Genomic DNA, 26,818 nt, shown 5'->3' with positions numbered 1-26,818 from the left:
TTGTTACTAGCCAGAGAGTGACAAAGGCGCACTCCCCATGTGGCCAGCAACATGTCTGGTGTGTGGCAGGCTGCTAAAACCAGTCAGCCTACACAGGTAGTCGGTTAAGGTTTCAGGGGGCACCTCTAAGGTACCCTCTGGGGTGTATGTTACAATAAAATGTACACTGGCATCAGTGTGCATTTATTGTGCTGAGAAGTTTGATACCAAACTTCCCAGTTTTCAGTGTAGCCATTATGGTGCTGTGGAGCTCCTGCATGACAGACACCCAAAATACTCTTATGGCTACCCTGCACTTACAATGTCTAAGGTTTTGCTTAGACACTGTAGGGGCATAGTGCTCATGCACTTATGCCCTCACCTATGGTATAGTGCACCCTGCCTTAGGGCTGTAAGGCCTGCTAGAGGGGTGACTTATCTATACCTATAGGCAGTGTGAGGTTGGCATGGCACCCTGAGGGGAGTGCCATGTCGACTTAGTCTTTTTATCCCCACTAGCACACACAAGCTGGCAAGCAGTGTGTCTGTGCTGAGTGAGGGGGTCCCCAGGGTGGCATAAGATATGCTGCAGCCCTTAGAGACCTTCCCTGACATCAGGGCCCTTGGTACCAGGGGTACCAGTTACAAGGGACTTACCTGGATGCCAGGGTGTGCCAATTGTGGAAACAAAAGTACAGGTTAGGGAAAGAACACTGGTGCTGGGGCCTGGTTAGCAGGCCTCAGCACACTTTCAAATCATAACTTGGCATCAGCAAAGGCAAAAAGTTAGGGGGTAACCATGCCAAGGAGGCATTTCCTTACAACATCTGTTCGTGGCATGAGACGCTGCAGATTCACATGCGCCCTCCCGCCTCTCTGGGAGCCTGTAGCCGTCATAAGTTGGATGAAACTTGTAAATTTGTAAATATATACTATTTTTTACACACACTATGTACATACATACTTACTCCATTGCATGGGCACCATGGGAAAACAATCTAAGATGGAGTCGGCGCCCATGCGCAATGGAGCTGAAAGGGAGGAGTCCCTCGGTCTCGTGACTCGAAAAGACTTCTTTGAAGAAAAACAACTTGTAACACTCGGAGCCCAACACTGGATGGCAGGATAATGCACAGCATGTGAATCTGCAGCATCTCATGCCACGAACTTGTGACCAAGACCTATTCGCAACAAAAGAAAACGCAAAATGCCAAAACTTTGCATCCAGGTACCCACATCCTCACTCCAAGGGCAATGCGTTATGGATGAGTTGGTCAGGGATATTTGCTTACGCTTTTCCCCTTCTCCCACTCCTTCCGTATCTAGTAAACAAATTGAGTCAAAACAAACTCAAACTAATACTAGTAGCACCAACTTGGGCACGCCAACCATGGTATACAACACTACTAGATCTGTCAGTAGTGCCTCATATCAAGCTACCAAACAAACCAGATCTGTTAACTCAACACAGTCAACAGATCAGACACCCGAATCCAGCATCGCTCAATCTAGCAATCTGGCTCCTGAAGTCTTAGAATTTGGACATCTAGACCTTACACAAGAATGTATGGAGGTAAATCGAACAGGCTAGGAAACCTACTACAAGACATTGCTACGCAAATAAATGGAAACAATTTGTTTATTACTGTCATAATAATCAAATTCAACCATTACACGCGTCCCCAGCAAACATTGTAAGCTACTTACTACACTTGCAAAAGTCTAAGTTAGCTTTTTCATCCATTAAAATACATCTCACAGCAATTTCTGCCTATCTGCAAACTACACATTCAACCTAATTATTTAGAATCCCAGTCATAAAAGCATTTATGGAGGGTCTAAAAAGGATAATTCCCCCAAGAACACCACCAGTTCCTTCGTGGAACCTCAATGTTGTATTAACACGACTCATGTGTCCACCATTTGAACCCATGCACTCTTGTGAGATGCAATATTAATACTCTGTCACCTGAAAGAGTGATGGGTCTGACATGTAGTACTCCATCCACAATGTGTGCCTACGTGAATAATAATGTTACTTTACAAGGGTTGACAACTCCGCAATTAACAGAATATTTGGAGAAAGTGGAGCATCAGCAATGAAAAAAAACGTTGCTGAAGGGGGAAAGGACATTGAATCTGCCAAGATTAAAATTATAATTAAATTAAATGATTGAGGGAACAATTGAATTAGATAGTATTGACTCATATAATGAAGATGAGTTACGTTTCATGTGTAAAGATGTCGTAAACAGCAGGATTGGTGCATCAGAAATTATCAGAGCTTGCAGAGAATATGAAGTGGATATTGAGAAATCTAAACCATTAAAGAGGAGTTACATATTAGAATTTGATTCAAAAGACATTGCAAACATGAGATCTCCTGGAATGAAAATTCACATTAGAGGATTAATCCAAAGTATTCAAACATGAGGCGCATTAGATAAATGGGAAGGCAGGTGGGTAAAGTAAAAAGAGCAGAAAAAAGGGTCTGCGACTTCGAACTCTACTGAGACACAGCAGACTGATAGTCCAGTAAAAATATTACCAATGAGAGAAATTCCTGGAGGGAATGATGTTCCTGTCCCTTGGAGGAGGAGTGATATTTTGTCATTAATAAATGATTAGCCGCGATTACGAGAGAAGCCAGTGGGATGGTATCAGCAGACAGATTTGTGAAACTTGCAAAGTTTTTGTGCGAAGATTTATATACATTTTAGATGCAGTGGTTCTAACTGATTTATAGGCTTGACTGCAAAAGGAGTGTTGAGTGGCTGACAAGGGAACCTCCACAAGTTCCGGTTACAGGTGCACCATCTCCTGAAGTAATGAAAGGCTATTACAAAGTAACTGATTTTTTTTAAAGCGAGAATTCCCCCTAAAGTTATTAATTGGCAGAGAATTGAAAGGACAGCTCAGGAAGCAGAGTAGTTGATAAATGCATATTATGAAAGGTTGTTGCAGGCATTCAGGCATTCCAGTGGTACAGAGACAATTGAGCCCAATGACATGATTAATTTTGTGTTCAGGTTTGTGCAAGGGTTAAGACCTTAAATTAGTAATATGCTTAAGAATCATTTGATTTGCTGGCGAGCAGGACCAGATGAAGTATTGCTAATTGCTAACTATTGCAGTGACGAAATTGACATTAAGCAGAAAAGGTTGAAAGAAAAAGCAACAATGATGCAGATTAGAGCAGCACAATCAGGGATGTAGGGAATTCCACAACAGGGAAACATGTGATTCCGGTTCAAGTACAGGCAAGAGGAAGGAGGATGTGGTGGTGGAAATGGAAATTGTTTGATTTGAATACTAATGTTAATCCAGGTGATATGCAGGCAATGAAAAAAATGTTACCTTGCCGCGAGGGGGTTTTGGACACCGGACGCAGGAATACCCTTGGATGGTGCAGGAAGGTTTTGTGCAGATGAATGAACATAATCTTCTGCCTTTTTTGTGAGGACCGAGAAATCAGAATCCTAACGTAAATGTTCAGAATATGAATAATCAAATGCAGATTCCGCAAATGCAAATTCCCCAACAGCAGTTTTCATGTACCACAACAGCAAATAGAATAGCAAATGCAAATTATGGCACAAAAGCAGCAAATGCAAATACCTCTAACTCCAATGGCACAGCAGCAGTTAGTAGTTCCTCAGCAGAACATGGACCAAAGGTTAAGTCAAAATAATCACCAATTGATAACACAGTGTTCGATGGCATCTGTCGCTGTAGATACACATGGTCTGCATAGCTCGCCATCTGGTGTTTGGTCGGAGTGTTACAAGTTGTTTTTCTTCGAAGAAGTGTTTTCGAGTCACTGGACCGAGTGGCTCCTCCTTCTGTGCTCATTGCGCATGGGCGTCGACTCCATCTTCGATTGTTTTCTTTCCGCCATCGGGTTCGGACGTGTTCCTGTCGCTCCGAGTTTCGGAACGGAAAGATAGCTGAAAACGGACGATTTTCGACGGTATCGTTGCGATCCGGTTCGAGATAAACACATACGACGACGCATTGAACATCGAAGCGCTTCGGTGCCCTTCGGGGTAGATTTCGGCACACCGTCGGGGCCTAGTCGGCCCGACCGCGTGGAGAACAACGCCGATGGAACGGACCCCGTTTCGATTCTGCCCTGAATACCACAACAAATATCCCTATACGGACCAACACTCGGTCTGTAACCTGTGCCTGTCACCCGAGCACAGCGAAGAATCCTGTGAGGCCTGTCGGGCGTTCCGGTCCCGAAAAAAACTCTGCGCGGCAGTCGAGCGAGAAGACTGCAGATGGCGTCCACGCCAAAAGAGCATCGACAGTTCGAGACAGAAGAGGAACAGGAAGAATCCTTTTCCATCCAGGATTCAGACTCCGACGAACTCGACCATACAAAAACTGTGAGTAAGACGTCGAGATCAGAAATTAAAAAAGGCAAAAAGGCCCAGGGGACGCCACTGCCAACCGGCCATGGCTCAACCCAAATTCACGGTGACCAACAATCGGCACCGAAAAAGGCCCATTCAGTGTCGAGATCGTCCGACTCCGGTCGAGACACCGGCACGCAGCCTCCTCGGGACCGAGAGAGTGCTAAAGAGAAGCATCGACACCGAGAGTTCGGTGTCGACACGGATCGACGCCGAGACAGTGGCGCCGAAGATCATAGAGGCCAAGATTTTTCGGCACAAAAGAAGAGGAAGGTTACCTCGGAGCCGAAAAAACAAACAACAGGGTTTTCGGAGCCGAAAAAAGCACCAACAGACCCAGTTTCAGGCTCCTATACTGAAGAACTTTCTATGTCTTCACAAATGAAAAGACACAGATTCGAACAGGAACTGCAATCCACTGAAGTGGATCACACGCAGAAGCGTATCTTTATTCAGCAGGGGACAGGGAAGATCAGTACCCTTCCACCTGTCAAAAGAAAGAGAACACTTCAGTTTGTAGCACGAGAGGCTCCTCAGCAACAAACAGCAAAGACGGTAACACCTCCTTCCTCGTCTCCACCTGTAACTCCGGCTTCACCAACTTACACCCCGTCACATTCGCCAGCTCACACCGCCATGAGCCACGACGACCAAGATCAAGACGCGTGGGACTTGTACGATGCACCTGTGTCTGATAACAGCCCAGACACATACCCAACTAGGCCATCACCACCTGAGGACAGCACAGCCTATTCACAAGTGGTGGCTAGAGCAGCTCAGTTCCATAATGTGGAACTACACTCTGAACAAGTAGAGAATGACTTTTTATTTAACACCCTCTCCTCCACCCACAGCTCCTACCAAAGCCTGCCTATGCTCCCAGGCATGCTTCGCCATGCAAAGGAGATCTTCAAAGAGCCAGTCAAAAGCAGGGCAGTAACGCCTAGAGTGGATAAAAAGTATAAGGCGCCTCCTACGGACCCTGTATTCATCACCTCTCAGCTGCCACCAGATTCTGTGGTGGTAGGGGCTGCCAGAAAACGGGCAAATTCACACACTTCTGGGGATGCACCTCCCCCAGATAAAGAAAGCAGAAAGTTTGATGCAGCCGGGAAGAGGGTCGCTGTCCAGGCAGCAAACCAGTGGCGCATCGCAAACTCACAAGCGCTGCTAGCGCGATACGACAGAGCCCACTGGGATGAGATGCAGCATCTCATTGAACATCTCCCAAAAGATCTGCAAAAAAGAGCAAAACAGGTTGTTGAAGAGGGTCAAAACATTTCCAACAATCAAATACGCTCATCTATGAATGCAGCAGACACAGCCGCAAGGATCATTAATACGTCGGTTACCATCCGTAGGCACGCATGGCTCAGAACGTCTGGATTCAAGCCGGAAATTCAGCAGGCAGTACTTAACATGCCAGTAAACGAAAAAATGCTGTTCGGTCCGGAGGTCGACACAGCCATAGAAAAGCTCAAAAAGGACACTGACACTGCCAAGGCCATGGGCGCACTCTACTCCCCGCAGAGCAGAGGATCTTATACCACCTTCCGCAAAACACCTTTTAGAGGAGGGTTTCGGGGTCAGGCCACACAAGCCAGTACCTCACAGTCCGCACCGTCCACCTACCAGGGACAGTACAGGGGAGGCTTTCGGGGCCAGTATAGAGGAGGTCAATTCCCTAGGAATAGAGGAAGATTTCAAAGCCCCAAACCCACTACCAACAAGCAGTGACTCACACGTCACTCACCCCCCCACACAACACCAGTGGGGGGAAGGATAGGTCAATATTACGAAGCATGGGAGGAAATAACTACAGACACATGGGTCCTAGCAATTATCCAACATGGTTATTGCATAGAATTCCTGCAATTCCCTCCAGACATACCACCAAAATCACAAAATTTATCAAAACACCATTCACAGCTTCTAGAGATAGAAGTTCAAGCACTACTGCAAAAAAATGCAATAGAATTAGTACCAAGCACACAAATAAACACAGGAGTTTATTCACTGTACTTCTTGATACCAAAAAAGGACAAAACACTGAGACCAATTCTGGACCTCAGAGTAGTAAACACATTCATCAAATCAGACCACTTTCACATGGTCACACTACAAGAAGTGTTACCATTGCTCAAAAAACACAACTACATGACAACCCTAGACCTCAGACGCATATTTCCATATACCAATACATCAATCACACAGAAAATATCTAAGGTTTGTATTCAAAGGAATACATTACCAATTCAAAGTATTGCCTTTCGGTTTAACAACCGCTCCAAGGGTATTCACAAAATGCCTAGCAGTAGTCGCTGCACACATCAGAAGGCAGCAAATACATGTATTCCCGTATCTAGACGACTGGCTAATCAAAACCAGTTCGCTCACACAATGCTCAAACCACACAAATCAAGTCATACAAACCCTCTACAAACTAGGGTTCACCGTCAACTTTGCAAAATCCAACATTCAGCCAAGCAAAGTACAGCAATATCTAGGAGCCATAATAGACACGACAAAAGGAGTAGCAACGCCAACTCCACAAAGAATTCACAATTTCAACAGAGTCATTCAACACATGTCTCCAAATCAAACAATACAAGCAAGAACAATACTACAGCTCCTAGGCATGATGTCCTCATGCATAGCCATTGTCCCAAACGCAAGACTGCACATGAGGCCCTTACAACAATGCCTAGCCTCACAGTGGTCTCAAGCACAGGGTCACCTTCTAGATCTGGTGTTAATAGACCGCCAAACTTACCTCTCGCTTCTATGGTGGAACAGTATAAATTTAAACAAAGGGCGGCCTTTCCAAGACCCAGTGCCACAGTACGTAATAACAGATGCTTCCATGACAGGGTGGGGAGCACATCTCAATCAACACACCATAAGAGGACAATGGAACATACATCAAACAAAACTGCATATAAATCATCTAGAATTATTAGCAGTTTTTCAAGCACTAAAAGCTTTCCAACCAATCATAACCCACAAATACATCCTTGTCAAAACAGACAACATGACAACGATGTATTATCTAAACAAACAAGGAGGGACACATTCAACGCAGTTAAGCTTATTAGCTCAAAACATATGGAAGTGGGCAATCCACCATCAAATTCGCCTCATAGCACAGTTTATTCCAGGGATCCAGAATCAACTGGCAGACAATCTCTCTCGAGATCACCAACAAGTCCACGAATGGGAAATCCACCCACAAATTCTGAACACCTACTTCACACTCTGGGGAACACCTCAGATAGACTTATTTGCAACAAAAGAGAACGCAAAATGCCAAAACTTCGCGTCCAGATACCCACACAAGCAATCCCAAGGCAATGCCCTATGGATGAACTGGTCAGGAATATTTGCTTACGCTTTTCCTCCTCTCCCTCTCCTCCCTTATCTAGTGAACAAATTGAGTCAAAACAAACTCAAACTCATTTTAATAGCACCAACGTGGGCAAGACAACCCTGGTACACAACACTGCTAGATCTTTCTGTAGTACCCCACATAAAACTGCCGAACAAACCAGATCTGTTAACGCAACACAACCAACAGATCAGCAATCTGGCTCCTGAAATCCTAGAATTCGGACACTTACAACTTAGCCAAGAGTGTATGGAGGTCATAAAGCAGGCCAGACGGCCATCCACTAGACACTGCTACGCAAGTAAGTGGAAAAGATTTGTTTGTTACTGCCATCATAATCAGATACAACCACTAGACGCAACTCCAAAACATATAATAAATTACTTGCTCCATTTACAAAAAGCAAGGCTAGCCTTCTCTTCTATTAAAATAATTTAATACACCTTGCAGCAATATCTGCATACCTGCAGACTACCTATTCAACTTCCTTGTATAGGATACCAGTCATCAAAGCATTCATAGAAGGTCTTAAAAGAATTATACCACCAAGAACACCACCTGTTCCTTCATGGAACCTAAACGTGGTCCTAACAAGACTCATGGGCCCACCTTTCGAACCCATGCACTCTTGCGGAATACAATTCCTAACCTGGAAAGTTGCCTTTCTCATCGCCATTACATCTCTGAGAAGAGTAAGTGAAATTCAAGCGTTCACAACACAGGAACCTTTTATACAAATACATAAAAATAAGGTCGTCCTACGACCTAATCCAAAATTTTTACCAAAAGTTATTTCACCGTTCCATCTAAATCAAACGGTAGAACTACCTGTTTTTTTCCCACAGCCAGATTCTGTGGCTGAAAGAGCACTACATACATTAGATGTCAAAAGAGCATTAATGTACTACATTGACAGAACAAAGAACATCAGAAAAACTAAACAGCTATTTATTGCATTCCAAAAAACCTCATGCAGGTAACCCAATATCAAAACAAGGTATAGCCAGATGGATTGTTAAATGCATCCAAATCTGCTACCTTAAAGCAAAAAGACAACTGCCCATTACTCCCAGGGCACATTCAACAAGGAAAAAAGGTGCTTCAATGGCCTTTTTAGGAAACATCCCAATGCATGAAATATGTAAGGCAGCCACATGGTCTACGCCTCACACATTCACCAAACACTACTGTATAGATGTGCTATCCGCACAACAAGCCGCAGTAGGTCAAGCTGTATTAAGAACTCTATTTCAGACAACTTCTACTCCTACAGGCTAATCCACCGCTTATGGGGAAATAACTGCTTACTAGTCTATGCAGACCATGTGTATCTACAGCGACAGATGCCATCGAACTGAAAATGTCACTTACCCAGTGTACATCTGTTCGTGGCATCAGTCGCTGAGATTCACATGGGCCCACCCACCTCCCCGGAAGCCTGTAGCAGTTCAGAAGTTACCTTCAATTTTGTACATTTGTATATATATTATTTAAACCTTTAATAGGTACATACTTACACATTTCATTGCGCGGGCACTATTACTATAGTACAACTCCTACCTCACCCTCTGCGGGGAAAACAATCGAAGATGGAGTCGACGCCCATGCGCAATGAGCACAGAAGGAGGAGCCACTCGGTCCAGTGACTCGAAAACACTTCTTCGAAGAAAAACAACTTGTAACACTCCGACCCAACACCAGATGGCGAGCTATGCAGACCATGTGAATCTCAGCGACTGATGCCACGAACAGATGTACACTGGGTAAGTGACATTTTCAATCCCTTACACAGTGTGGATGAATTGAGTGATGAAATTGTGAGTGAGAGTTCGGACAAAGAAGGATGTGTGCTAGCAGCTTCATTAGAGGTGGATCAGAGCGGTCCCTATGTAAATGGAACAGTTATGGCTCATGAAGTTTCATTCTTGGTTAACACAGGAACTACATCCTCTACTGTCCGAACTGCAGAAGTTCCCAGTGCGCTGGAGAACCGTGCAGGTTGTACGAGCAGTGAATCAATAACTGACAAATCTGATTACAGAGCTGATTCCTTTTAAAATTGCTACTTTTGAAGGCATGCACAAATTTGTAGTCTGTGACTCAAGCCCAGTATGCCTACTGGGAAGAGATTTGTTGTGCAAATTAAAATGTTTGATTACTTGCACAAGTGATGGAATTGCTATTCAAACAAATAATGATGATGAGGAATCATGCATACCAATTGATTGTAATTTGATTAATGAATTCCTATTGATTACTATTTTCCCTGCATTTACAGTATTTTTTATTTATTTAAATACATTCGATCCAAAAAAATTTGGACCATTTAAAATTACAAAAAGAAAAAGAACAATCTTATATAGTCATATAAAATCTGTTAGAATCGCAATAGCTAATCATAAATCAAAGTAACAATCCTTCAGGATATTGTAAAAATCTAATAATCAATTAATTTATAAAATGTTTCAATAAAATTCTTACAGCTAAAATTAAAATCAGACTAAAAATACAACAATTTGCAGGTTTTTAGCATAACAAACGTCTCTGAGCTTGTGCGATCTCAAAAGTGACACATACAAAGTAGTAGTTTCAAAATAATGACACAGTATATGGCATGTTTAAAAAAAAAAAATATAGGAAGAGAGACGAAAGAATATAAATCTTGTTAAAATCTTATTAAAATCTCCCTCTGTAAACAAACAGGAGCATGGCCTAGAGCTCTAAGGGCCCTTCACGGAAATATGCTTGCGACGGATACACCAAGCCTCCGATAAAAATTTGGAAACTGAAGAAGTTACCAATGTGGATGTTTCATATTTGCATATTCTGATGGCATTGGCTCTATCCAACAGTAATACGTTTTTACAGAGGGGGATAATCCACTTTCCTCTAGGACTCTTAGAGGGCAGAAGAACAAAATGTGCTCAGTTGTTTCTTTATAATGAGGGCAAGATATACATCTGTCAGTTGAGGGGTCTCTGGTTGACCGGTGGGCCATATAACCATTAATAGGCAGGGAACCATATCTGAACTGTAGATAGAGGGCACGAGCATATGGTGGCATAGGGAGGTTCAAAAAAGTCTCGGGCCGGGGTTCGTGTTTGAATTGGAGGAATTCTGTTGTTAACCTGCCCAGCCCGTTTTGGCACAGTAGATCTTCATTAACTTTTTCCCAGTATCTTCTTTTAACAAGTTGTTTCGCATTATTGGGAATCAATTCCGGGTGTTCCCAGTAGTGGGAGAAACCTATTTTAACCCAGGCAGATTTCATCTCCTGCAACCATTGGATTTTAATGGGGCCCTGGGGAGTGGCTTTAAGTTCCCTCACCGCCACCCTGTAAGGTTCGAGTTCGGCAGTTTTCCAGAGTCGGATCCAATAGGAAAGCGATCTCGGGGCCGCTGTGGTTTTGATGCTGTTTAAACCTAAGTCAAGCCTGAGAGGAATCATTGGGGTACCTGCCCCTAACCGAGAGACCTGTCTGAGGAAATTGTTTTCTTTTATTTGTAAAATATCCAATCTTCTGTGTAGTCCCCAGAGTTCCGCTCCATACAGGGCCGCCGCACGAATTTGGGCATTACAGATCTCAGCAATTGTGATCAAAGGGGAACTTGGTGCCTTTCTGGACCTACGTACTAGGGCCCCACCTCTTTGGCTTAAGATAAGTGCCCCTTTATCAATGGCTGCCTCCCATTTTCCTGTGGTCGATAATCTAATTCCCAGATAATCAACCTCTTCCACTTTCTCAAGCGGGACTGAATTCATTTCAATTCTGGGACGTGGACGTTTTCTTAAAGTGCTATATATCATAAGTTTCGTCTTTTTAACATTAACGTCAAGCCCAAAATCCTTACAGAAAACGCAAAATTGGTTAACCAAACTTTGGATCCCCATGGGTGACTTAGCTAACAGGATTGTATCGTCCGCGTACAATAAGCAGGGGATTTTTGTCCCAGCCAATTTGGCGAGTCATTTGTGCAATTCTCCAGATAACGGATACAATTGTTAATATAAAGCAAAAAAAGAGTAGGAGCCAGAACACACCCCTGCCAGACACCTCTGTTGATAGTCAACTCACCCACCTTACCACATCTAATTAGAGCATAGGTGCTGTCATGACGTCGGATAATGAGGTTCAAAAGTCCTGGAGGGACCCCCATATTAGAAAGTTTCGACCATAGCATGTTCCTGGGGATCAGATCAAACGCAGCTCTCAGGTCTATGAAGACTGCGTACAGATCCCCCCCCCCCCCCCCCCCCAATCCACATTCTTCCATTTAATTGCCAGGAATCTCAAGACTTGATCAACGGTACTCACAGCAGGTCTAAACCCTGCTTGAAGATCAGATAAGGCATTAGATTCCAAGATCCATTCGTCGAGGTGGCACAAAAGATGTTTAGCGTAATTTTTTTTAAAATTGGCCAGGAGACTGATCGGGCGATAGTTTGCTAGAATATTGGAGCTATCTTTTTTAAAGATGGGAACTATCTCAGCCCCTTTCCATGAGTAAGGGATAGGGGCTCCTGCTGCGATTGCATTGCAGATTCGGTTTAGATAAGGAGCCCATATGTCAGGTCTTGTATAAGTCGCCGGAATCTTGTCAGGACCTGGAGCCTTTCCCCAATTTAGTGAATCTATAGCGGCACTTGTTTCAGCTAAGGTGAATATGATCGGGGTAACATCTTGGAATGTTGGAACGTCAAGGGGCCTGAAAAGAGCCTCAGATGGACCTGCATATAATTGGCCAAAGTGCTCAACCCAGGCTGTGGGAAGAATTGATGTGCCGGGTACAGAGGCGGAGTCTCCACAGTTTTCTGCTATTAATTTCCAAAACCTGGAAGTATCTTTTGATTTAGCAGATTCCAGAATAGCAGCCCATCTGGCCCCTTCCCAGCTTCTACGTGCCTTGTTGCATTCGATCTTATAATCTTTTCTAGCTGTTCTTATGGATTCAACTTGGTCAGTTTTAAGAGCTTTCAGTAAAGTGAGCTGTGCTTCCCTACAAGAATTCGTAAACCACCGTGCCCAACACTTTTTCTTAGGGAATCAAACAGTTTGCTGTGGGCTGCTAAAAGCCTATCACCCTCGTCGTCTTCTTTATAATGGAGGATGCACTCCATTTGATTGGCTAGCAGATTGAATATTGAAAAAAGATGCTTGGGGGATGTGATAACAGACTCCCATTTTAAATTGCGTCTATTATTTGATAGAGCTAGCTGTTGGGCATAAGCCTTAGAGTGGGGTATCTCAAGTAAGGGGAATAGGCCTCTAGTCGACAGTCAGTGGGTCATGGTCACTCTCTACATGCTCTTGTACTCTCATGTCAACCATATGACCCCACAGTCGAATATTGAGGCGTATATAATCAATCTGGCTTCTAGACCCTCCTCGGTGGGATGCAGATTTATGTCCGAGCAGGAGCGACCATTTCAGGCTCGAAGGCCATATGTTAACGTAATATCAGCCACTAAACGAGCTGTTTTGTTCAGTCTCGGCCTTTTATTAGAGACTAGCTGTGGAATCCCCCAGTAAGCATCCTCTTCTTGGTATATCTCTTGAACCAGGGGGTTGGGCTCAAATGTGACGTTGAAGTCCCCTCCAATCAGAATAAAATGAGATAAATTATTTTTAAGTAAGCTATCCAGTAGGAATATGCATCGCAATCTGCACGGCTGCCCTCACTCCTGTTGTATATGTTGATTATTAGTAAGGATCTCTCCTCGGAGATTATTAACAATGGGGCCTGTAAATCAGGGCAGCCCGTGTCCATTGCAGCAGCTTTACATCCAAGAGAACTACTTATCCCTTATCGTAGCCCTCCCGAGGGTCTCCCAGAGGGGGACCCTCGAGCTGGAACCCAATAGCTTCTAAAGCCTAATCTGTGTTTGGGACCCATCGACCAGGTTTCTTGGAATAGACATAGTAGATGTTTGTCAATAAATTGTCCCCATTCCGAATTTTGTAATTTGCTATCCAGCCCTGCTATATTCCAGCTAAGAACTTTAGCAAGATCATTAAATTTGGTGTGTCTAACTTCCTTGGGGGGGTGTTTTATGGTAAGGGCAGTACAGCTGGGGGTCACATTATTCCCCGCTGACATATAAGTTACCTGTATCTGTGTTTTCCTGTGTGGTGTGCACTTCACAAAGTGGTGAACCCAATGAATTCAGATCAGGAGGGGTATCTAAGCAGTGGAGCCCTAGATCCCTGGAAATGGTTGTGGAAAAAGGAGCCTTCTTCTTATTAATTGAATGGAGAATGTTTTCAAAAGAACCCCGATTACCAGGGTCCGTCAGAGGAAATAAAATTGCTGAAGTAGGCACATCGAAGACAATATGATTAGTGTGCTCAGAAGCAAGAATGTTGGGGTCCTCTCCCCCTGGAACATCACATAGTCAATCTATCTCCGAGAGCGATGGTGATGGATATCTGGGGCCAAGGTCAAGGCTAGACCGTATCTCAGTGTCAAAGGAAACTTTACGAAACAAAAGAGGTTGCCTGTTCATGGATGGCCGTGCGGGTGGATAAAACGCTTGTAGTCTACATAGAGAGACCGTGCCTGCCGTAGGATATGGTCTATCTGCATTTAACACAAGCTGCCGTACAAGAACAGGGGAATTGAAATTGATGACAATACAATCCCCTGTACCGATCTTTTCCAGAGAACCCACCCAGCCAACCCTTCTCACCATCAAAATTGAGGATGTCATAGAAAATGCAAACCCCGCGTTGGCATGCAGCCAATGGATAACCTTATTTTTGAGCTCAGTAAAAGATTCCAAGGACTTGGTTTTAAGTACAGGCACATTAGAAATAACCAAAACATATGGACATGATTCCGGGGGAAGTTGCAGTGCTCTTGTTCCAATTGGCCCGATGGTCTGGGTCCTCTGCAAAGAACCAGAGGGTACATGGTCATAAGTGGAATTTAAAGTACCAGTACTAGGCACTGAGTTTGGCGGAAAGGGTATCCTATCTAAAGGATGGACTGGAGCCATCAGCGGAGAAATACTCGGAGTATTTGGAGCTCTAACTGAACTGTATGTATCTTGATTTATAGAGGGCAAATGGCTCTTACTTATTGAGGCAGGTCGTTTGTTAACACTAACCTGCTCCTGAGTAGGGTAAGAATGGTATGAATGAGGTAAAGTATCTATAGTGACGGAGGATACTGGCTTCTGAGACTTGATGATAAAAGCTTCTAATTTCTCCTCTATTATTTGAAGGCGGGTTGAAATTGGAAGAAGCAACTTAGAGATCTCTTCTCTTATGAGAACCCTAAGAGACTCATTTGACTGTTGGTCGGTGGAGAGGAGCAGGGAGAATTGATCCATGACCTTGTTGGGGAGCTGGGTCGGATGAAGGGGGCTCAAGGTCCTGGTACGTTTGTTTATAATGACAGGCTCCCTACGTTTCCTCTTGCCCTTGGGATTGGGAGCAATGGTAATTGTGGGCTCTCTTTTGGAAGAGCTTCTGGACTGCGGAATCAGGGGAGCAGATGGAAGAGGGTCATGTGGCGTTTCACCCTGAGACTCCCGGAGGATGCCTACAGGGGAAAGAGAGAGGGTGGTCGATATAGGTAGGGATCCTGTATGCGAGGTGACTGTATGGGAGGGACGTCGTGGGCTACAATCATGGGTGCAGAAGATGGAACAGCTAAGCGGCGCTGCACCAGCTCTATTTCTTTCTCTAAAGCCCCAACGGCCTTTTGTAAAAAAAAAAAACATCTAAGGTTTTATTTGCTCGAAGCTTCTCTTCGACACCCCCCCACCCCACAACACGCCGTCGACACCATCTTCATCTTTCTTGCCTGCAAACTGAAGGGATGCAAATAAGCCTCTCTAGCTACTACTGGAAAACCCCAGACCGTGGGATAATTTGTGCACTCCACAGCCCCTACTGCAGACGGCAAGAAAACAGAGGAACCCCCAAGAGCAAGAAAAGGTGGTGCAAACGGGCACAGGACAAACTTATGCGCGATCCGAAACAGACTTGAGGGGGCTGTTCCTGCCCCAAACACCAGGAGTCAATAAGCGAGGAGGGCCAGGTTCCTGCCTCGCAAAAGTCAACAAAGTTCTGTGAACGCGACCCGCAACAGCGGATGCGCAAAGAGTCTTTAAGGGACTGTCCCTGCCCCAAGTACCAAGAACCAGTGAGCACCCTGCACAAGTCAACGGGACCCCTATCCACGGGACCAGCACAGCTACAAATCTAAGCCCTCACACCTCCAAAGGTAGGATGTTAGGTGGGTGGCCCAGCCCAGCCTCTGTCAGGCGCTGACGGGCGCAGGACGGGCCCGCCCTTGGCCCGTGCGTCCCGCGAACAAGATTTTAAAGGGCTCCTGCCCCTAGTTCTGGTCACCGCCGCCTCCTCCTCCCGAAAACGCGCTTTCCGTCTGCATTTACAGTACTGGACTTGCCAAATGACCTACAAGACAGTTATTTTAAAAGTGAAAGGGTTACAGATATATTGCAGATGAACACTCCTGTTACTCAAAGATGTCAGAATGTTTTGGAAAGGGTGAGTTACTACTGCCAATGGATTCCCAATGTTTATTTCCAAGCCTTTGCAAAGATTGACCCACAAAGACATTACGGATCCTGTGCCTTTTGATGAAGCTTGTATGAAAGCTGTTACTGAGCTGAGAGAGAGTATGTGCAGAGCACCAGCTCTGGGAATGCCTGATTACAAGAAACCATTTTCACTGTCATGAACGTGATTGTTGTGCTCTTTCTGTCCTAACACAGGTACATGGTGGTGTAAATCGTCCTGTAGCATATCTTTCAGCTACATTGGATCCGGTTGTTGCCGCTTTACCAGGCTGCCTGAAACAGGTAGCTGCGTTTGGTGTTAGTCTTGCCCAAAGTGAGAGCATTGTGATGGCACATCCTTTAACTGTTCTGGTCCCTCAACTCAGTTGAGGTCTTGCTTACCAGGACCAAGACTCAATATCTGACAAATGCTCTGTTGACTCGCTATGAGTTACTGATTTTTGGGTTCCCCAAATGTAGCGCTTAAAGATGCGGGGTACTTAATCCTGCTATCTTGTTGCCTATAAACACTGCTGAATCACATCTGCTCATCACATCTGCTGGTATGAGAGGCGCCATAGAACTAATCAAATGTATCTGAGAGAGAGTGGTTATTTGGAGACTTCAGGGGCACTGTTAAATGCTGGTAGTAAGGGAATCTGTGGTGGAGGAGTTCACTGGCGAGTGCCAACGGATATTGTTGCACCAAGCGCCACCAGCGCTAAAGCTGGCCCTGCACTCACAACTTCTGTAGGACAGTCCAGCAGCAAACCTTTATTTACTGCCTGCTTGAGCTATATCTGCCCCTCCTGCCTTAAAGTAGCAATATTGGGCTACATTGGGCTACTTTTTGTTGGTTTTGGCGTAGAGAGTTATCGGAAAACCTAGCAGCATTGGTCCTGGATCTGATCAGTGCCACCTACGGGCACACACCAGTACAGCTAAAGTTTTTCCGGATACACTCTTACTCATGGGCATTGACTGTTGCAACCCATGGCCTCAGTAGTGGCAAAATCAGTGCCAGGAACACAGTGTCAGCCGTCCTTATGGATGTCATCTGGGGGGCTCCACTCTGTTTTCTCTCCATTGTTTTATTACACTGATAGTGGTTCATTAGTCACTATTGGTGTAATAAAAATGAAGTAAAGTTAGCTGAAGTGGTTAAAAAAAAAATGTAAGTTGGGTGTGTGCTTGAGAATGTGTATGTGTAAGCATGAGTGTGAGTAAAATTGAAATTCAAATGGTGTGAGATTTCACTTACGCTACCCTTGGCATTTTGCTGAATTAATGTTAATGTGCCTGGGATATTTTCTAAGGTGAAGAATCTGCGATTAGATGGTCTCTACCAGGAAATAAAGCATTACTGAAGATAAGTAGCTTGTTCTTCAGAAGTGTATGAGGTTGGTAAGCTTCCCTGGATGTGGGCTGACCAAAAACTCAAATACCACAACTACTAACATCACCAGACTGAGTGAATTTGAAAGGCAAAATCTTTGTTTCCTCGTTGCAATTTGAGGCCTTTCCAGTCAGACAATAGGCCAACCCACACAAGTGTGGTGCTGTTATCAGAAGAATTTTGGTACGACTGGTATTTACAGTAACGTGAAACCTTGCAGATTCAGGACTTTTCCTCACAGAAATGTGAGAAAACACTGTCATTTTACCTGAAGTGTACAGCACATTCTTGATATGAAAATGGAGAGAGATGTATGATTGTCAGACTACCTGTGATTCCTCTGGGTGTTAAATTTTCAGAAATGTATGGTATTGGTAGATTTTGTTAGGGTGTCGGTCGAACCCGGTATAGAAATACCACAGCGGTACACGTCGCACCAATGGGTGAATTTAAAAGGCACATTCATGTTGTGTCCTTGCTTGGTTTTTAAGGTTTTCCTGTCACAGGCGGTAATACGCCTACAAGTCAGATGCCTTTATTCTCTTCCAGGGGATCCTCATCAATAGTCATAAACATTGAATATTCCCACCCTTCTGCGGGGACCCCGGAGCATATATAAAATATATACCTATAAAGTATGAAATATGCACAAAAAATATATATATGGCATTTTTAGTAGACATATCTTTCATACTAAACTCATATATACATGTGTAAAACAGCAATGCAGGCTATAATCATAAACAAGCTAAAATGCTTTATTTCTATGAATTTTTTTTTGTTTTTTTTAATCATTATAAAATTACAATAGAGATTAAATATCTACCCAAGCCCCCAAAACTGGGCTTAGGGAAATAAGCAGCAGCAATATCTAGAGAAAAAAGAGAAAAAACTGCATTGAAAACAATGGAGCATTCTTAGCCAATAGGCTGCATGCAGGTTAACACAGGAGAACCATAAAAACTTTGGCACCGTGCCTTTAAGACACTGAGCACCTCCAGTATCCCACCATGCCTCAGGGGTGAAGGAAAGGTGACAGTTGGTTCACAGTTAGGTCAGTTCTTTTTTCCGGCTTCTTCTGAGAGGATCCTGGAGCATTGAGCTCTCAGTTTTTCTGAGTTTTTCTCAGAAAAATACTTGAAAACAGCGTTTTGTCCTGTTTCACTCGACATCTAACATCTTTGTCTGAGTTTGGCATTTTTTTTCCTGACAGAAAAATGCCTTCCCTTTTTGTCAAATGCCCTTCTTGTGGGAAGAAGAAGGCCCAGTCAGATCCATACTCTTTGTATTGTGTGCCTGCCTCAGAGTCACTGCCCTGACACTTGCAAACACTGCAAGAATATGTCAAAGAGGACTCTGAAGGACAGAGAAAAGATCAGACTTCATGGGCTTCACAAGAGGCAGAAAACATCATCCTCTTCGCTTCCCAGGCAGCCAACAGGCCACTCTCAGGAGAGAATGGCTAGGTCGACGTCAGCAGGTAGGAAAGTACCTGTTTGTTCCCCGTCGACGTCGTCGCTGCCGCCATAGATCGACGGCGACCCGCCCGACATCGACGGATACGGTGTCGAGGGAACATGGCCATCGCAGGGGCATATCTCCGTCGACAGCAGCCTGCCGATCGATGTCGAGCCATCACCGACGTGCCCGTTCGCCGCCGAAGACCTCACGCCCCCGACGTCAAGAGACACGACGTCGAAATCGCCACGGCGGCAAGAGCAACATCCGCCGTCGCCCACCCACCGCTCCACGTCGAGGCACACGACGGCGAGTAGGTCAAGGTCCAGAGATCGCCGTTCGACGTCAAGACACTACGTCGAGGCAAGAACAACCGGCGTGCCCTTCGACGTCGGCACAACCGTCGTCGTCGACACAGGTTTTACCTGTCTCGCAGGGAGTAGAACATCGTCCTCCAGCAGATAAGGCCGCGCCATCTCCAGTGGTCTCCATACGGAGCGATTCATCTCGTTCGAGAGCAGCATCATCGGGGCATGTCTCACCCATCAACTTATCACCAAGATGGTTGGAGAGCCTTAATAGACCAGCGGCCTCCCCGGATTCACAGTACTCACGAATGTACTCTCCTACTGCCTCTCTCCCGAGAACGCCATCACCGACAGCGCGGGCGGAACGGGCTCGTTCTGCTCCTCGCCAACCGACCACGAGGACTGGGCGCTCTGTTACAGCATCTCGCAGCAGGTCACGTTCCCAACGGCGATCTAGGTCATGATCACGACACAGAAGATCACCATCTTGGTCGTCGTCCAGATCATCTGTCGGACGTTACTCCCCCACCCTAACAGATTCTCCACCAGCTAGGGTCTCACCGGTGGATGACATTACCACTTTTAATGAGGTACTGCTAAGGGGAGCGCAGAAGTTAAATATAGAGGTTCCAGAACCATCTACCTCCTCGTCAGTCATTTTTGAGACTCTGCAGCATAGAACAGTGTCGAAAAAGCTACTGCCGCTAGTACCTGGTTTGTTGCAGCCAACCATAGACACTTTTTTGGCGCCAGCCACCCTCAAATCTGCCCCGGCTAGGATTCTGAAAAAATATAAGGCGCCTGAACAGGACCCTTTATTCTTAAGAAAGGACCTGCCACCAGACTCTGTAATATTGGCCGCAGCCCGAAAAACCCACTCGGTGGCATCATCCTCCACGGTCCCACCGGACAAAGAGAGCAGGCATCTAGACTCTCTGGGGAGAAAAATGTGCGGCACGGCGGCATCTGTAATGAAAGTCTCCAGCGCTTCTGCACTCCTGGGCAGGTATGACCGTTCTCTGTGGGACTCCCTCAACAGATTCACAGAAAAGTTGCCCAGGGAAGACAGACAGGATTTTCAAGAGATCCTGCAAGAGGGATGTCTGGTATCCAACCAGGTCATCAGCGCAGCGGCAGATGGGGCAGACTTAGCTGCACATGGGTACGCACATGGAATCTGTGCAAGAAGGTCTTCCTGGCTGAGACTGACGGGTTTAAAACAGGAAGCACAACAGCGCTTCCTAAATCTCCCATTCAACGGGAACTCGCTGTTTGGTACCCATGCGGATGAAGAAATGGCCCACATGAAGACCGAGGTGGACACCATGAGGGCAGTAGGCCTGGAAAGGAAGAAAGACTTCAGGCGGAGGTACAGGCCTTATGACAGGCGCCCTTTCCAGCAGAGGGTTGAAACCCCTCAGTGGTCCCAGAGGCCACAGCAAAGGCAGGGACGCCCTCTTTTTCAGGCTCGTAAGGCCACAAGGGAACGAGGGTCAAGTAGACCTCAACAGTCCACACCGAAAGCGCCGGCCAAACAATGAGATCTTGCTTCCCTCGACACTGTACACCACTCGGTGGGAGGAAGTATCACAGGTTATCTTCACGAGTGGCACTCTATCACAAAAGACAAATGGGTGCTCAACATTGTCGAAAATGGCTACTCTCTTCTTTTCAGACAGCCTCCACCACACTTGCCACCAGCCAAAGGCAATCCATCTCATCTCAGCCTGCTGCGCAAAGAGGCTCTCGCCCTCTTACAAAAGAAGGCAATAGAAAAGGTCCCACTTGCACACAGAGGAAAGGGGGTTTACTCCCGTTATTTTCTGGTGGCGAAAAAAGGCCGAGAGGGTGTTTTCAGACCAATTCTGGACTTACGGCTGCTGAACAAGTACATAAGAAAACAGAAGTTCAGGATGCTGGCTCTTCACCAGATTTTCCCTCAGCTACATCCGGGAGACTGGATGTGCTCCATCGACCTGCAGGATGCATATTTTCACATCCCAATAGCTCCCAAGCATCGGAAATTCTTGCGCTTCCAAATAGCCTCACAGCACTATCAGTTCAGAGTACTACCATTCGGCCTGAAATCTGCCCCCCGCGTCTTCTCGAAATGTGTGGCAGTGGTAGCGGCACATCTTCGAAAACAAAAGATCTTCATCTACCCATACCTAGACGGCTGGTTACTGAAAGCTTCCTCTCCGGATCAGGCGAGAAGCCATCGGGACATTGTGCTCAAGGTTTTCGAGTCTCTAGGCCTTCAAGTCAACTACCAAAAGTCCACCTTGATTCCAACACAGAACCTTCACTACCTGGGAGCTATACTAAACACAGAGCTCCAAAGAGTGTATCCTTCGGAGAAACGACTATTATCAATAAACAGGAAGTGTCAAGACCTGTTAAAATCTGACGCACCTACGGCCCGTCAGGTGACATCGCTGCTGGGCTCCATGGCATCATGTATTTTCATTGTCCCAAATGCCAGGCTGCACATGAGGCCCCTCCAAGAGGTGTTGGAGAACAACTGGAGCCAAAGGACAGGTCGCTGGGAGGACAGAGTGCGGCTACCGATAGCGACACTTCAGTCATTGCAATGGTGGATGCACAGACCTCACCTGTCAGTAGGTGCTCCGTTTCACCAGGTAATTCCATCCGACATTCTGGTAACGGATGCGTCTATTCAGGGATGGGGGGCTCATCTGGGTCCCCTTCAAGCTCAGGGCCTGTGGTCCGACAAGGAAAAGAAGTATCACATCAATCTGCTGGAACTCAGAGAGGTCCATCTGGCTCTCAAGTCTTTTGCTCCATCGATTCAGGGGAAATCTCTCCTAATACAAACGGACAATACAACCACAATGTATTATTTGAACAGACAGGGGGGAACGAGATCCCTACCCCTATCTCAAGAGTCCCAAACGATATGGCATTGGCTCCTGGCCAGAGGAATATCACTTACAGCGGTTCACCTGCCAGGTCAACAAAACGTGGAAGCAGATTTCCTGAGCAGACACCTAGAGGACGCCCACGATTGGGTCCTACATGGCAAAGTAGTCGAAGGCATCTTCGTCAATGGGGTCGGCCTCAATTGGATCTCTTCGCAGACGAAGTAAACAAGAAATGCCCAGACTTCGCATCCAGGTTCTACCGTCCGGGATCTCGAGGGAATGCCCTGTTGATCGACTGGTCAGGGATATTTCTCTACGCTTTTCCACCAATTCCCCTCATACCGGCAGTGATCAACAAACTTTACAGATCCAGCACCAGAATGATTCTCATAGCGCCACAATGGCCCCGTCAATTCTGGTACACAGATCTCCTCAACCTATCGTAAAAAACCTCACAGGAGGCTGCTGTGCAGACCGGATCTTCTGAGCAGGATGGAGGGCAGGATTCTGCATCCCAACCTACCCTCTCTGAGCTTAACAGCATGGCTCCTGAATTCCTGCAGTATGGACACCTAGGGCTCTCGCAGGAGTGCATGAACATCTTGAAAGAGTCCAAACGACCTTCCACACGGTGTTCTTACGCTTTTAAGTGGAAGAGATTCTACATATGGTGCGGTCAACAAGGTCAGAATCCCATACGGGCTCAGGAGGATGTCATACTGTCTTACTTACTTCATCTGGCAAAGTCCGGTCTGCAGGTATCATCTATTAAGGTACATTTGTCTGCCATTACAGCCTATCGTAAGTCACCTTCTCAGGAATCCTTCTTTACGAAACCAGTAGTCAAGGATTTCTTAGAAGGTTTGAAAAAAGTTTTTCCGCCCATTCGGAGACCCTCTCCTCCATGGCAACGGAACATAGTATTGTCAAAACTTATGGGCCCTCCTTTCGAACCTATACACAAAGCCTCTTTGCAACACCTTGCGTGGAAGACGGCTTTTTTGGTGGCCATTACTTCAGCGAGGAGGGTCAGTGAAATTCAGGCTTTGTCTTCAAAGAACCGTACACAGTTTTTCACGACAATAGAGTGGTTCTGCGGACTCACCCATCATTCCTACCGAAGGTGGTGTCAGAATTCCACATCAATCAGACTATCTCTTTACCGACTTTCTTTCCCAATCCGGAGACTCCGGCGGAGAAAGCATTGCACTCCTTAGATTTGAAAAGCGTGCTGAAATTTTATTTGGATAAAACAAAATCGATTAGACATTCCAACCGCTTGTTTGTAAATTATGGTCATTTGAGGACAGGAGAGGCAGCATCTAAACGAACTATATCAAGATGGATAGTTTCTTGTATTGTTAATGCTTACCAGTTGGCTAACAAACAACTACTAGCTAGGCCTAAAGCGCATTCCACAAGGGGAAAAGCGGCTACTGCTGCCCTCCTTAACAATGTTCCAATATCTGAGATTTGTAAGGCTGCTACATGGAAGTCTGTACATACATTTACTAGACATTACTGTTTGGACTCCGATGCAAGAGCAGATGCCCAAGTGGGGCAGGCCTCTCTGAGAAATTTATTTGCATGATACATATATATATATTCCTGCACTTCTATTAGACAGTCCGCAGAGTTGAGGGATGGGCTTGCTAATCTATTCAATGTTTATGACTATTGATGAGGATCCCCTGGAAGAGAAGGATAAGTTACTTACCTGTAAATCCTAGTTCTCTTCCAGGGGTATCCTCATCAAAGTCATAAACAACCCATCCTCCTCCCCGGATGCACGTCTCCTAGAAGTGCAGGACAGACTGTCTTTCGAATCAGTTTCACAGATTGTCACCGTAAAAAAGTACTGACCTAACTGTGAACCAACTGTCACCTTTCCTTCACCCCTGAGGCATGGTGGGATACTGGAGGTGCTCAGGGTCTTAAAGGCACGGTGCCAAAGTTTTTATGGTTCTCCTGTGTTAACCTGCATGCAGCCTATTGGCTAAGAATGCTCCATTGTTTTTCAATGTAGTTTTTTCTCTTTTTTCTCTAGATATTGCTGCTGCTTATTTCCCTAAGCCCAGTTTTGTGGGCTTGGGTAGATATTTATTCTCTATTGTAATTTTATAATGATAAAAAATAAATAAAAAAAAATTCATAGAAATAAAGCATTTTAGCTTGTTTATGATTATAGCCTGCATTGCTGTTTTACACATGTATATATGAGTTTAGTATGAAAGATATGTCTACTAAAAATGGTATATATTTTATATATGCTCCGGGGTCCCGCACAAGGGTGGGAATATTCAATGTTTATGACTTTGATGAGGATACCCCTGGAAGAGAACTAGGATTTACAGGTAAGTAACTTATCCCTCCTGATTATACCTCAGTGTTTGACTCCGACTCTTCCCTAGAATCTGTCTTCTCAATGCCCATGTCAAAGTATACCTTTACTTTTGATTAATCTTAATTTTTCCTCCTTCTTAGTGACGTTCCTTTACTTTATGTCCCCTGTTCTCCCTTTCTTAGTGTTTTAACCCCATTTGTCAAGAAATAAGATTGTCTAACCAACGAAGGAACAATACTGATGATTATATAAGTAGATATAGCCTTGTTATACATAGTGCTTCTTTGCACATTTCTGCCTTTGGTAAGCACTCAAACAGGAAAACTCATTTTACTGAGCGCATAAAATTTTAAAGATAAAAGGTTGAGTTGGTTACGTTGCTGGGATTTGAACTTAAGTCCTCCAAATAGAAAGATGATGATAAATAATTAGCTTCCATTTCTTGGGGTTAAGTAGTAAAATTCACACTGTGGCTATTTGTCACAAGATATTGAGCTTTTCATGTAGACTGCTCAACGTCTGTTATCACTATTGACTTGTCATGCAGCCGTTCTACCTTTAGGTTATTCGTGTGTGCTGTTAACTAGATCACCTTAATTTGGCTTACTCCATTTGTGATATTTTTTTTTAATGATTGTTGATCATTCTTTTTCAGATCAGCATTGACCAAGGGTTTATTAATTTGTCTTTAAAATGTCGGTTATTATAGGAAGTTGAAGCCCTGCAACATCCCTTTACTCTATTTACAACTTGCTTGTGGCCATATCGTGTGTGCCGTAGTTCATGAAGCTGAACGTTTAACTTTTTGACAGCAGTGCACACTTTTTGTGTTTTATAAAAACTGTACAGAGACATGTATTTGTTGATATTAATATGCCTGCAGTTTTTTTGACAAATATATTTTTTTGTCTTAATTTTTCAGCGAGGAGCTAAAGGCGATTGGGGCGAAAAGGCCAACAACGTTCTGAAATTCACAAAAGGAAAATCTTTCCGCCACGAAAAGACAAAAAAGAAGCGAGGCAATTACTGTGGTGGTGAAATTTCGACCTCTATCAAGTCCATTAAATTTGACAGTGAATAAACTCCTGTTTTATAGTTAAATACACTCATCAAGTAATTTAGTGATTAAGTAATTTAGAGGACAGGAGTCTTTCTAGTCATGTTTCCAATTTTTGCCAATAAAGAATACTCATTGCTGCTGTGAGTTTCCTCACGCGTGCATTGAAATTTGTCTGAAGAGCTAAAATAATAAAAAAATATCTCTTCTGTTTATTTCCAATTTGAACTGTCTGCTGAATCAGCAAACCCTGCTACAAACATTTCAGATTCCTGAAGGGTGGTCCTCTTGACACCTGTTGCCATTCTTCAAGGAGTCAGAGAGGGCAACTGGGTAGTGCAATAGATGGCACTCCTATTTGACTGTCCTCCTTGGGGCATATTTTAGGTGGTATTGACCATGTGATAAATTGTTCAATTTTTCTGTTCTCAATTTAACTAGTCCGTTTTCTGCATCACATTTCATCAGGCTTATCACTGTTTGTACTAAAACGGTGTTCACCAGATGATCTCTAGTGACTAAGGTCCAAGCTGCCTCCAAGACAGTACGGAGGAAAGAACCTAATCATTCTGTGAATGGCCTCATTTTGCCTTGTACTTTCGGACAGGTTTCGTTTTCTGGCCCCTGTTAGAAGAATTGAATGTTAGGCTCTCTTTTACAATCCTCTCTGTATTTTTCTGTTTTAAAACTACACATTGTTTGCTAGACATGCACTAACAAAAAATTATAAAATGTGTTTATTAAAAAAAACTACAGATTGCCAATAAAGCAGTGGTGTTCCCAAAGCCTTATAATAACTTTAATGTGTTTTTTTCAGTAGTTTCCCTTTTCTCAGTATGTCTTCCCTGTTTTTCAAGTGACAATGCTGGCTGAAACACTAAGAAGAACCCAACATTTTTGTCACCCTCTTAGTTTCTTCCACAGTTAAATTCTGATTTTTGTGAACAAATTCCCATTGTAGCTTCAGGAACAAGGAAGTAGCATACTTCTAAGGAAGGCAAGATGATTCTTCAAGGTTAAGGGAGGTGGAATCTGTGAGAGCAGCCCAGCTGGATTCTCCT

At 44.7% G+C, this 26,818-nt stretch overlaps 1 protein-coding gene across 4 annotated transcripts in view; it reads left to right on the top strand.

Annotated features, from left to right (window-relative positions):
* NOLC1 (nucleolar and coiled-body phosphoprotein 1) overlaps window positions 1–26,542 on the top strand; it is a 518,787-nt gene extending 492,245 nt beyond the window's left edge. For all 4 annotated transcript variants that reach the window (XM_069240533.1, XM_069240536.1, XM_069240534.1 and 1 more), the window contains one exon: window positions 25,623–26,542. In XM_069240533.1, coding sequence (XP_069096634.1) covers window positions 25,623–25,781 — 159 coding nt within the window. In that variant the 3' untranslated portion in view covers window positions 25,782–26,542. The remainder of the gene's footprint in view (window positions 1–25,622) is intronic.
* Window positions 26,543–26,818: the final 276 nt, after the last annotated feature.

This window comes from Pleurodeles waltl, chromosome 6 (assembly GCF_031143425.1).
Source record: "Pleurodeles waltl isolate 20211129_DDA chromosome 6, aPleWal1.hap1.20221129, whole genome shotgun sequence".
Classification (NCBI taxonomy): Eukaryota; Metazoa; Chordata; class Amphibia; order Caudata; family Salamandridae; genus Pleurodeles; species Pleurodeles waltl.
Note: the sequence above shows the minus strand (reverse complement) of the source record. Positions and strands in the feature narration are given on the sequence as shown.